The 13,785-nt window shown below is 32.1% G+C and overlaps 1 protein-coding gene across 1 annotated transcript in view; it reads left to right on the top strand.

The window, feature by feature from the left end:
* The window catches only part of LOC143236178 (protein kinase C, brain isozyme-like), a 67,090-nt gene that overhangs the window by 20,783 nt on the left and 32,522 nt on the right, over positions 1-13,785 (top strand). The window contains exons 2-4 of the mRNA XM_076474465.1: positions 582-613; positions 4,000-4,082; positions 9,317-9,428. Of these exons, the coding sequence (XP_076330580.1) occupies positions 582-613; positions 4,000-4,082; positions 9,317-9,428 (227 nt within the window). The remainder of the gene's footprint in view (positions 1-581; positions 614-3,999; positions 4,083-9,316; positions 9,429-13,785) is intronic.

Here is a 13,785-nt window from a genome sequence, read left to right as displayed (position 1 = left end):
TCAACTATAATAACTGTTAAAAATAATAACTGTCATCTCAAATAACTGGTAACTATAATAAATTTAAACTACAATAATAATAATAACTGTCAACTATCATAACTGTTATCTACAATAACTGCCAACTATAATAACTGATAACTGTTAACTATAATGACTGCCAAAATTGAGCTTCACTAATATATCCGAGAAGGGTCGAATTTAAACTACACTAATGTATTTGACAAGGGTCAAAGCTGAACCACACTAGTGTATCATATTTGATCAGAGTCAAAGTTGAACTACACTAATGTATTCACTGTTATGGATCAAGATGCGATCACTATTTTGGCTACAATGGTATTACATTATGATAAATGTTAAGGTCTGAGCTCCAAAGATGTGGAACATGTTACACTACTTCTTAGTGAAAGTCCAAAATACTCTGATTAATTATCTGATTCGAATCAAAGATTTGATCATAATGAACTAAGAACTACAGAGAGTGATTGATTTAAGTTAACACAGATTAACTTGTAACTTAATTTTCAAGGACATATATTTAATATTTTTAAAGTTTCAATAAGATTATTATGTTTCAGGGGCTTCGGGAAGCAAGGACACCAATGTCAAAGTGAGTTTTATATAGTTTCATTGATAGATTTTGTTTTACTATAACAATAAGAAAGGTTTAAAAGTAAGTTCTATATCGTTTTATTGTTAGGTTTTGTTTCACAGTAACAATAAGGAAGGTTTACTTAAACCAGATTAATCACTGACAAAACAGGTTTTTAATGTCTTGTTATCACCAATATACATATATATATAAGAATAATACTCAACAGTCAAGTAAATTAAAACAAAATCAAAAGTAAGGACTGACTCATGGTAGTTTGTTATAACCTAAAACAAGTCCACATCAAAAGAATCCGCAGAGATACAAAATGTACTCTGTGTTTTGGAGATCAATATAAAATAAGAACCCACACTTCAGTGGGGATACACCGTCTCTCAGTCTTAACCTTCATTCGCCAGTTTCACATGAAGAAATTAATAAATAATAATAATAATAAAATAATCAAAATAAATAGAAATTAGGAGAGCAATATGTGGGTGCTCAAACCCACAATGTCCCACATCTGTATCACCCTTCACTGGCTGCAGACAGTTGTGGGAAAGTGACTGCTCCTCAAAGTGAAGAAGAAACTACAAAATTATGTATTATCACTTGGGGCTAAGTAAGGTAAACAAGTTGGCGTTCCAGCTCCTATTATAGCGGTAAAGCGCTAATTAATAGTCCAATAGACAAATTATACTAGTATAAAATACCAACCAGTTAGTTTAGGTAAGACTCTAAATAAGCCTATATATATGATAAAGTATTCATCCGCATAAAAGTAGTGCCAACTTGTTTGAATGACGCTATCAAAAACTAAAAATAATTATCAGAAATTTTCAGTAAAAGTTCCTTTATTTTTACTTTATATTTAATTAATGCATTCTTATATTTATCACAGAATATTTTAATAATTGTATTTAGAGATTCTCTGTTAAATCCGTGAAGTATTTTTTGTATCAGTATTTCAATATTAATAATAAAATATTGTAATTTATTACATATTTTACAAAATCTGAGTAATTGTAGAGTTGTAATAGTTATAACAGAAGGGTATGGTACATTACTATTAAAAGAGGGTAAACCATATATTGGAGAAGCAAAATATTTAGATTTATATCATTATCAGTTATTTTGATTTCTAAATCTAAATAATGTACCTCTATATTATATATTGAAATATTTTCAATTTCTAATTCTACCGGATAAATAATATCAATAATAGTATTTACCTCGAGAATATTTATACAAATTAAATTATCTATGCATTTGTAAGTCAAAGGAAAAATGTTGGGGTTTATATACTTTTCAATAAATCTGTTATCTTGAAAATAAAGATATAACTTTGCAATACAAGTAGAATAGTTAACTCCCATTGGAACTCCTGTTACTTGTTTTGTTGTTTAACTTTGGACAGCAGTCACCTCTACAGGCAGTGAAGGGTGATATAGGTGTGGGACGTTGTAGGGTTTAATACCCACAGTTTGTTCTCTTAATTTCAATTTATTTTGATTATTTCATTATTATTATTTATGAATTTCTTCATGTGAGACTGGCGAAGGGAGGTTAAGATTGATAGATGGTGTATCCCCCCGCAATGTAGGTCCTCCAAAACCTAAGATACATTTTATAATCCCACGTTGTAGCTTGTAGCCTAGGATCCTTTTGAAAATATGCAGCATATTGTGTTTAATTTCAATGTGTTTTGTTTATGGTTATAATATAATTAATCATAGATTGGGATTTGCTGTTTCTAACGCAGTCCTTCCTCATGATTTTATCTACTTATTTGGCTACATTTGGATCTAATTATTTAATTTCACTAAAATGGAAATATATATATATGTGTGTTTTCATTACTATCACCCCTAAAGACAGAGTTAAAACACTTTATAAGAACAGTGTTCCACGTTCCCGATCTATGACATCAATATGTCAACTCTTGTTCTATAAGAAAAATGTTCCATGTCTTATCCCACTACAACTTTCTTGAAAATGTCGTGTACTTTGAAACTACATTATCACAGTAGAAATATCCTTTTTTGTGAAGGTGTTTTACGTACATCCTTCCAACAATAAGTATACCCGGGACAACATTCATTACATTATCAGATAGTCGAGGAATTCGTCGTCAAAATATAGGTACTAATCTTGTCGTAAGTGGTGTCACGACACGTAAACACTTAACTTTCATATACGAATCATTCTAGAGTACAATTAATCCCCTCTAAAGTAACAGCAAGTTCACACATGATTCATACGTCATGTCATTCATTTTAATATTTCTACTCCTTCCTCTTCTCTAGTATTTTTAACATTAAATACAAGTTTATCATGACATGAAAAATGATACCTCAAAACTTACGTAACTTCTTGAATGTCACTGAAAGCCTGGATACTGTCTTCACATACTGGTTCTATTCCAATCCTGGTGATATTCATGTAGGTTACTTAAGTGTGTCCCCGCTAGCGGCCCAGCATGGGCAGGTGGTTAAGGCACTCAACTCGTAATGTGAGGGTCGCGGGTTCGAGTCCCCGTCACACCAAACATGCTCGCCCTTTCAGCCGTGGGAGCGTTATAATGTGACAGTCAATCGCATTATCCGTTGGTAAAAGAGTAGTCCAAAAGTTGGCGGTGGGTGATGATGACTAGCCGCCTTCCCTCTAGTCTTACACTGCTAAATTAGGGACAGCTAGCGCAAAAAACCCTCGTAAAGCTTTGCATGAAATTGAAAACAAAGCAAACCAAACAAACTCCCGCTACTGCAACGCTAAAATGAGGGGTTCTATTCCCCTCGGTAAACTTAGCAGATAGCCTAATGTGGCTTTGCTATAAGAAAACACACACACAAGTCTAGCTGTGCTGTCTTGATTAATTGTTATAGAAACGATACTAATACTTAGTATTTGAAAACATAAAATTTGAGTGTAAAAGAAAGATTTTGGACCATGAAACGGCGGATGGTTCTTAGGTTTATTCCACTAAATAACATAAAAAGGGAAACTTAAAAAAAAACTGTAATATATAAGTTTGTGCTTGATTTTTTCATCATTTTCTATACACTGATTTGAGATTTGTCAGAGACAAGAAATAGTTTCGAAATACCTGTCTGTGTTTAAGTCCTGAGCTCATTGCTCAACAGAAAATATAATTTTGTAAAAGAACAGAAAGTTTTAGGACTCGACTAAATTATGACTTCTATACAATATGTCTCACGGCCTATAATAGAACAGAACAGTAGTATAACATAAATGTTTTTAATTTTAAATTTTATTGTTCATAAGATAACGAGGAATCTGTTAAAGAAAATATAAAGTTTGATAACGTTACTTTGTGCTTCTTTTCCATAACTATTGATGTGTACGAGGAAATAAACTATTTTGTGACATAATTTTGTATTTAGTTTGTAGTTTCGTTGTCCATAAAAGATGCCACGAATTCGTGAACTTTAAGTGTCCGGGAGCAGATAAAGGAGTGGACACAGATGTAAGTAGGTGTTGCTAAAGTCCTTTTATTTATTCAATATTTGTGTTTCAACTGCATATATTTCTACTCTTTCGATTAGTTGATCATTATTTTAAAATATTAAAATTAGGGTTGATTTAGCAAGAAAACAAAACCCTTATTTTATCATTTCCATAATAAACTCTGTGATAAAGTAACAATGTGAAATTTGTAAGTTTCTGAGATTCAAACGTTTCCTGTAGGAACTTAACTAATATTTTTTTCTATTTTTATTGTAGCCAGTTTTTAAATCAACGTCCTCAACAAACCGATTAACATAATCCCACAAATGGAAATATGTCCTCATACACGTCATATATTTCATCACTCATTTTTAATAACCGATTAGTATAATTACTTTCTACTCTAATGTAATGCATTACGAGAAATTTCAAATCAATTTTTGAGCGAGGAATGCTGTGTCGTGTTACTGTGAAAGCTTCTTGGAAAGTACTGGTTTTCTTTCCCTTCATCATCACCACATGGCCAGTAACTCGTCCTATTAGCAACTATCTCTGCTGAATTACGTAAATTAAAAGGTTCAAACATTACTAGAAGACGTTACTACATTAAGATTCGTCAGTGTTTAGGCTTGGTTTGGTTTGAATTTCGCGCATAGCTACTCGAGGGCTATCTACACTAGCCGTCCCTAATTTAGCAGTGTAAGACTAGAGGGAAGACAGCTAGTCATCACCACTCACCGCCATGCCATGCCTTAGTGTTTAGGCTAGAAAATATTTGAAATATAAATTTTTAAATTGTAGTTTAAAATTATTTCATTGATTTATTGTGTGTGGCCTGGTAGTTAGCAGGTCCGAACTGTAAATACAAGTGTTCGTGGTCCGAGTCCCGTTGCCGCAAAAAGGATAGCTCTACACTCTGCTGCAAGTGCTGTGCTTTAAGAGTAACAATTATATCCGACTATTTGGTTAGATATAAGAATCACCCCACAATTGATGGTGATGATTATGTAACTTCCCTCTAGTCCATCGGTTCAAAATTAGGAGTGGATTTGATGAAAAATTATAAACAAAAAAAGGAGAGGAATGCTAACTGGTTCTAAAACAGAGAACTTATGCGATTCCTTTCAACTAATTTCTCTGTTGGACGATGATGAATATTTGCTAAACAACTAATATTTACTTACAAGTTATACTAGCTTATAAAACTGAACAATAAATAGTTTAATATAGTCTCGCTAATATTCAGTAAACATAGTGATGGTAGACTGGCGATTACTTTCATTTTCTGTTCACTCTTAATTCCTGAAGAGATAAATTAGGATAACATCAAAAACTCATCATACAGTTTGACATTCTTGAAATTTTATAATCTTCCAAATTATATCTTCAAAGGAGCTACTGTAACAAAATGAGAGAGAGCACAAATGAAACTTGTGATATTTTTTATTAGTTTTGTCATGGAAACTAGTACTACGACGAGAAGATAATCTAATATCTTCCAAGACATTCCCATAGTAACCAGTGCGATCAAATTAACCTATCTAGTATACCTTCAAGATATCTCACAGTATAAAGGGAGGGAATATCAGGCCCAAAGAATGCCGCCTCATGCTGATTGGCTGCCTCAGGGGACGGAATGGAGAGGGAATGATGGAATCAAAAATGACGAGCTCATAGTTTCAGGGACGCGTTACTAGCCGCCATAACAGGTAGCCATGATTTTATACATCAGCTAAGTGTCACCAGATGGTGCAACTAAACTTATAGAGGGCTGGAATTATAGTTCGATACCGGACAAGAAACCTTGATGGACGATTACGTCACAAGGTAGAAAACGTGTTTTTAGGCCACTATGACAAGTGGCCACGACTCATATAATATATGCTTTAACAATAATGTAATTAATTAATCAAATCGTCATAAAAATTATGCTTAACACGAATTTGTTAATCACTCATGGTTAATAACCTTAAAAAGGACGTTAACACAAATTAATTTGTTAATTCTAAAAAGGGCAGTGAATGCTACTTCATTAGTCAATTAATTAATAATTAAATCAGCTTACTATAAAGTAGAGAACATGTTTCTGGCAGTGATGACTCATGCAATAGATGTTTCATCAAGATGATAATGAAAAATCAATTAGATCATTCTTAAAAGGACGCTTAACACTAATTCATAGGACACTTAATATTAATGCATCAGTTGATTACGTTTTACGTCTTAAAATGATGATATCGTAATTAAAACTTACTCTTTTAATTATAGATAAGTATTTTTTAATGAAATGACATATTATTTAATGTAACATGATCACAGTTATATATATTTTTAACATGCATACAATACACGACTATATGTTCAATCAGCCTAAAAAGAGCAGTATTATACAATAATTAAAACTTTAATATTTACTAACTTCACTTTATACAACAATTTACATCGTAACTAAAATATTTAATATATAATAACACTTTTACTCATTTGACTTTATGTAACAAAATAACTTACACTTTGCTTTATCTCATGATTTTCAAAGGCAGAGTTCTAAAAAAAAAGACACTATATTTTCTTATATATTAATTAATCTTACAAGGATAATACGATAAATAAAATCTACTCAATCAAGTGATTAAAGATTTTCAGTTCTAAACTATTAAAATTCCTGTCCTAAAAGGGCTATATGTAATTGAATCTGACACATGCAACACATGACTGTATGTTTAAATTGCCCTGAAAAGCCCAATATTATACAATAATTAAAATTTATGCTTTATACAACAATTTACATTGTCAATAAAATGCTTATTATGTAACAACACTTTTTACTAATTTGTGAAAAATAAAAAGATGGACTTTTACATGTACTTCATTACTATTATTACTGTAGGACTTTAACAAATATACTGTGACAGTACTTCTATAAGTCATCAACGTTTAGATTTAATTAATCATTTTAAAGTTTATTACTTGTAATAAAATAATAGATGACTGACTTACTGTATTCGTCCATTTTCTAAATAACCACTGATCACCTCCAAATGCACACAGAACTTGTAAAAGTATGGAATACATTTTAAAAATGTTCGTAGCTTGTTTCAAACAGTGTTCTGTAGGGCATTTAATGTTTCATAAATCATACATGACTAATATTTATCCTAACTCTAAATATAATAAATGAACGACTTACTAATTTACTATTGCTTGAAATACCAGTACTTTCAAACCATCTAAAGTTAGACACTAATAACAAATCGCATGCATGCAATCTGGAAACAGATGTTTAAGAATTACAAACGTCAGACACAATCAGTGTGGACACTAAAATCCAGACATGATTGTTGGGGGGGGGGTGTCATGTGGTCATACATACAGTGTTCGGTTGTGAGACATTTCACTTTAACAAATCGAAGACCTATGCTCATTACATGTTCCTTTCTACATATTTCGAAAATTTTCTAGTTTAAATTTAGCTGTTTTTCAAATACACGAAAGAATAGTACTGATATTATAATACTTTTCACACGCATTTCACTTTACAGATAACTTACAAAACAGTACTATGTGATAGTACATGAAACTCATGTTGTATTTGAAAAACTGTCAGTGTTTCAGTCTGATTAGAACTCATTACATAACGTCGAACTGAAGTCAAGAGAGTTAAACGTTATATACATCCACATAAAGCTGTTAAAATGAAAGTTAATTATAATACATTGTCGCTATCTATGTACTTACAATATACTGAATGTTTACCAGAAACTTTTAGTAAAATAAAACTAAATATGACACACTGTCTCTATGTATCTACAGTATAAGGAATTTAAAATAGATTGGTTCACTCTAAATATGTAGTGATGCATAATTTTTTGTGTTTAATTAAACTGTTCGTTTCTAAAGTTCAGTTACCAATGATGAAACATTGTCACTACCTAGATAATTTCATTGCATAGGTATGAAAATACTAACTGTATATTCTCAGTATTTGGTTGGTTATCATACATGCATGGTGTTTCAGTGAGCCCAGGAAAAAATGAAAGATCCTTTACTGTGTAATGGCACACAGTAAACCTATGTATGTGTGATATTTTAGTTATATCTGTTTTAAGCTGTGCGATAGTTGTATGTGATGGTCGCTATGAAGGCAGTTTAGTTTTCAACTGTTTTGTGTAGTTTCTAAAATAAAGAAACCGATTACTTGTCCCTTATGTTTCAATTATGGTAACCTACTTTAGAAGGTATATACTATTGGTATTGTTACACTGAGATGTATGTCTGCATTTTGTAAACTAAGAAAGTTTCTTAAATAACGTTTTGGTATATCATGAAGCTTTCTTCACCAGTGTTCAGTAAGCATGTTAAGTATGTAATTTCAGATACATATATTAACACTTTTACATCGGGTTATGACGAGACACGAGTTTTCTATATCAAATGAAGATTTGTTACAAACTAATGTCCATGGTGTATAACTTAGCCATATAATACTAAACTTGACATTTGTTTATAAACTAAGAAATGTTCTTAAATACTATAACAGTATATTTTCATGTATTGTTAACAAATGTTTCAATATGTATGCCCGAGATTTTGCTTACATATATTAAAGATATTATATTAGTTTATGATCAGAGGTGAGTTTCATACAAGAAAATCACTGAACTCTGGTGATTGTTATACATTTTATGAAGTGTAAATTAAAGATAATTCATGGAAATGTGGTCGAGATATCGAGTTTGAATGTGTATTGTGAAATATACTTTGTCAACCTAACTGGTATATAGTTACCTACATGAATACACAACCGAACAGGTGTATAGTTACGTATGTTAATATACAAATAACTGGTGTATAATTACCTACACTAATACACAAATGAACAGGTGTATAGTTACGTATGTTGATATACAAATAACTGGTGTATAATTACCTACATGAATACACAACCGAACAGGTGTATAGTTACGTATGTTGATATACAAATAACTGGTGTATAATTACCTACACTAATACACAAATGAACAGGTGTATTTTAAGGTTATTTCTGAGCTACCAAATGATTACATAGAGATTCAACAGAAAGAAACAACAACTGAATTAGTAAAAGTTTTTTTTTGTAAACTATTTGCTTTGAAATGGAAAACTCTTCCGTCACACATGAAATATATATATATTTTTTTTTATCAGTAAGAAAACAACCAATTCTGACAGACATTTTTCCTGTGCGCTAAACCCAAACCTCTTTTTTTATAGGATATACGAACAAAACATCATTTTCTGGAACACACCTACACAAGTCCAACATTTTGTGACCACTGTGGTTCGTTACTGTATGGGATAATCCATCAAGGACTTAACTGTAAAGGTAAGTGTCCTTTACTCCACGTGAACCAGTGACACTGTATTCTTTATTAGTGACCTGGACTTGTAATGACTGTGTCAGGTGTTTTGTTTACTGTGGAGAAATATATAATACTCAAATATACTTTTTTGATTAAAGGGTTACGTCTAGACTCAAACGTTACATGTTTCAATTTTCAAACATGTCTGGACCTGAACTATTAACATATCATCACAGTGACAAGTCTAGACTGAAACGTTACATGTTTCAATATACAGATGTCTGGCCTTAAACTCTACACATTTCTGGACTCTGGACTCTACACAAAGCTTTTATCCTGTATACAGTGTTGTTCAAATATTTTAAGTATTATTTAATAAATCTAATTTTATTCGTTAGTAACAATTACTTTCAATTAAATATTTTATATATTTCACCCAAGAGCTACTTCTGTAGTCAAACTTTACCGTTTGTCATACTTACACTGATATCTTCACTGATTTACACGTTTTTAACGAAATATCTAAGCTAGTATATGCATAAAGAACTATAATATATGATAACCAATATATTTAACAATACAACAAGGAATACCAAGAACCAGAGTTTGAACACGTATACACGTAAGGACACAATTAGAAACAGAGTGTATAACCAAGAGTCAGAGTTTGGTCATGTATACACGTAAAGATAAATCTAGAAATAGAGTGTGTAACCAAGAACCAGAGTTTCAAAACATACACATAAGTTAATCAGTAACAGTAGCCTAGTTCTAATGTAGTAATCTATCAGCTGTTAAATTATTTGTTGTTTAAATTATCAATGTATCAGAATCAAGAAAATCGGAAGAATAAAGACATGTAATACAAGTCTTGTAAGACTAACGTTATGGTCCACTTTGTCTCGGTAAATTACATATTGGTGATCCCAGTTTTAGTCTGCATATTAAACCTCTAAGTATTATACAATCCCAAAATTTGTTTTTAATTTTGAAATATTTTCCTGTCGTATGATGTCAAGTGACGCTGTCGAGTTTCTATAAATGTATTTAACTGTTACAAAAGACTTCAGGTGCCTGCTGCAGTGAAAGACCTTAGACACCTGCTGTAGCAAAATATCTTAGGTACCTCCTGTAGTAGAATACCTTAGGCACCTGCTGTAGCAAAATATCTGAGGTACTTGCTACAGTAAAATGTCTTAGGTACCTACAGTAGCAAAATAAATGGGACGTTAGCCATAGTAAAAGATCAGCTGATAAATGCACACGTGTTTTTGAAGTGTGTAAGTATATTATAAAATATAAAGTAAAGAAATTCACTCTTTAAGACAAGATGTACTTTTGCTAAATATTCGGACTATAACATCTTCAAGATATAGCAGTAGAAGTAAGGTATGGATGGGTAATTTACATGTAAAACTGTGTTATCCCTACATCACGTGCGGTTCTATTTATTTTGATAGTTGTTACTGAACTAGAGTATTTAACCCTCTCGCTACTTTAATAATCAAAATTGTACGTACTTTTAAATGGTCTCTTCACTAACCACGTGCACGTGCCGCAGTTACAATTCATCCAGGTTCTGTCATTAAATCTGTCGCCATCTAGGGGCGCCGATGTTTCAGTCATTTATTAGTTCAGTTTAGCTCGTAAACTACGAAGAAATAAAATGAAGGTAAAATTTTAACACTACAATAACTACATTTCAAGCAAACTTTTTTTACTTAGTTATAGACTTAGAAGAAAGAAGAGTGTATGATAGTGAAATTATAATTTTACGAATGAACGTGAAAAAGTAGTATGTTCAAGAATTCCTTAAATATTTGTAAAATTACACCAGAAGCAATTCTCGAAAAACCATATTTTTTGCATAAATAATTTTCAGAACGGTCTACCATTCCACGTATTACCAGAAGCCATACTGCAAAAGCTCATTTTGAGATTGTTGGTTTTATTTTAATAAAAATAATATGAAAAATACTTTATTTTCTTACGCCCATTTTGTTTGAATTTTGATTATAGATAACAATAAAAACTTATAATAACATTTGTACCTAAACAATTTGATCTTAATAAACCTTTACTTCATATTTGCACTGTAAATAAACACAACCGCACTAGGTCGTAGCCTTGCTTTGCTTTTACGTTCATATTTACCGAATAATACACAGAAGTTTAACGCATTAATTTGATAATTCTACCTGTTGTAAACTAGATTTTTAAATTGTAATTTTTATATGGTAGAGGGAGCATCAAATTTCAATGATGCCTTTTAAGAATGAAACGTTTAATGATTAGGCCTGGGAAGTTTTCTCGTAAATCCACTAGTAGATTACAAATACGAGATTGAGAGAAGAGAGTTAAGAGGAAAAAGAGTGTTTTCTGGAAGATAATGTTAATCACTTAAATGCTTTTGTTGTTTGTTAGCTATCGTCCATGTTGACGTACGTTTTAGCAAAAAGCGTTTTTGTTATTTTTTACGTTAGTGTAGCACAGTTAGCGAAACTGTGAGCGCCGCCACCACCTATCATAGTGTTCCAGATTGTTGAAGCTCATTAAAGGAGAAAGCATTTTTCTTACTAGTACGTGGACTGGCCGTTAAAGGGCGAAATAACTTTATTTTTTTTTTTTTATTGAACGTGGACTGGCTGTTGAACAGTCCTCATCAAATAATCTAGAAGTAACAATCAAAATTACAGCATTAAAATATACTATAAAATTTAGTTTTATTCTAACTATTTTAGCATACAAAGCGGGTTAAGAGCGGAATTTGTATGGAAGACATACGTTCAGATTATTGCCTAGAAAATTAATATTTTAACATGTTCTGCAAACAATTTTATGATAATCTAGGTTTTGAGGTTTGTTATGTACGCATTACTTCCTTTCTCAATCAAAATGGTATTAACTGAAAAATTAAACGTTTTAATTATAAAGTTAATCATAAACTGGCAAAACAAATTAAAAATAATTAATTACTAGTAATTTTTAATTATAAAGACTCGTGAAAATCTCAGAAACAAAGGTAAGGTGTAAAGAAAGATGTTTTAATAGTATTATTCATAATTTATTCAGAATTGAGACACACTAGTGGTGTTAACTCAGCCCGGATCGCTTGGCTTCTTTCAGGCAACTAGTACACACATGCATTTCAAGTTTTAAAACTTAAGTAAAAAAAATTCTAAACCTGTTTCACTAATTTGACTATTGTTTCGTTTCTTCTCCGACACACACGAATGTGTTAGAGGGTAGTTCATAAAAGACCAAAGTAATATATGTATGTATTTATATTCCTCTCTCATCCTTTGGGGCCCCTGGTGGTTAGGGCGCTTGGCTTGTTATCTGTCGGCTGTAGGTTTCGAATCCCCTTCGTCGAATATGATCACCCTTTCAGCCATGGGGCTGTATAACGTGCGATTAATCCCACTATTCGTTAGTAAAATAGTATCTCGAGAGTTAGCGGTGGGTGATGTTAACAAGCTGCCTTCTCTGTAGTCTATCACTACTAAATTGGGGATGATTAACGCAGAGAACTCTAAAGTAGCTTTGCGTGAAATTCAAAACCAACCAAACCTTTAATTATTCCCTTGATCTATGAAGTTAAGCTTACTATTTACATGTTTAAATTATAATTAGTAGTAGATTCAGGAGTAGACACTGAACTGGTTTTATTTCGGTTTTGTTTAACTTTCTCTGCTTTCTTTAAATGAGTGTCAGTCTGGAGTACATCACTTTTATCATGTTTTATTGTTGTGTTATTAAATTCCTTACGGCCTGGCATGGTCAAGCGCGTAAGGCGTGCGACTCGTAATCTGAGGGGCGCGGGTTCGCGCCCGCGTCACGCTAAACATGCTCGCCCTCCCAGCCGTGGGGGTGTATAATGTGACGGTCAATCCCACTATTCGTTGGTAAAAGAGTAGCCCAAGAGTTGGCGGTGGGTGGTGATGACTAGCTGCTTTCCCTCTAGTTTTACACTGCTAAATTAGGGACGGCTAGCACAGATAGCCCTCGAATAGCTTTGTGCAAAATTCCAAAAACAAACAAACAATTAAATTCCTCTCTCTACTCCTGTTGTTTTTTACCACACAAAACACCTAATATTCTATTTCTGTCATAATATAACGTTTTGGAACAACTTGGGATCTGTTGATCCATCTCAACTTTTCCATCTTCTACACTAAATTAAAATAATTTTAAAAATCAAATGCTAAATCTTAAAGCCAGCTTTATATTCATATATTTATGGAGCTTCTTCTTAAATCCACTTTCATTTGCTGTCTCTACAACATCCAAAGGCACCCATTCCAAAGACCAACCACTTTGTTCGAAAATGAAACTACACTGTCTAAATTTATATTGGTGTCTTCTATCATTACCATTCTC

Source organism: Tachypleus tridentatus, chromosome 13 (genome assembly GCF_004210375.1).
Source record: "Tachypleus tridentatus isolate NWPU-2018 chromosome 13, ASM421037v1, whole genome shotgun sequence".
Taxonomy (NCBI): domain Eukaryota; kingdom Metazoa; phylum Arthropoda; class Merostomata; order Xiphosura; family Limulidae; genus Tachypleus; species Tachypleus tridentatus.
This window is presented reverse-complemented; position numbering and strand designations above follow the sequence as displayed.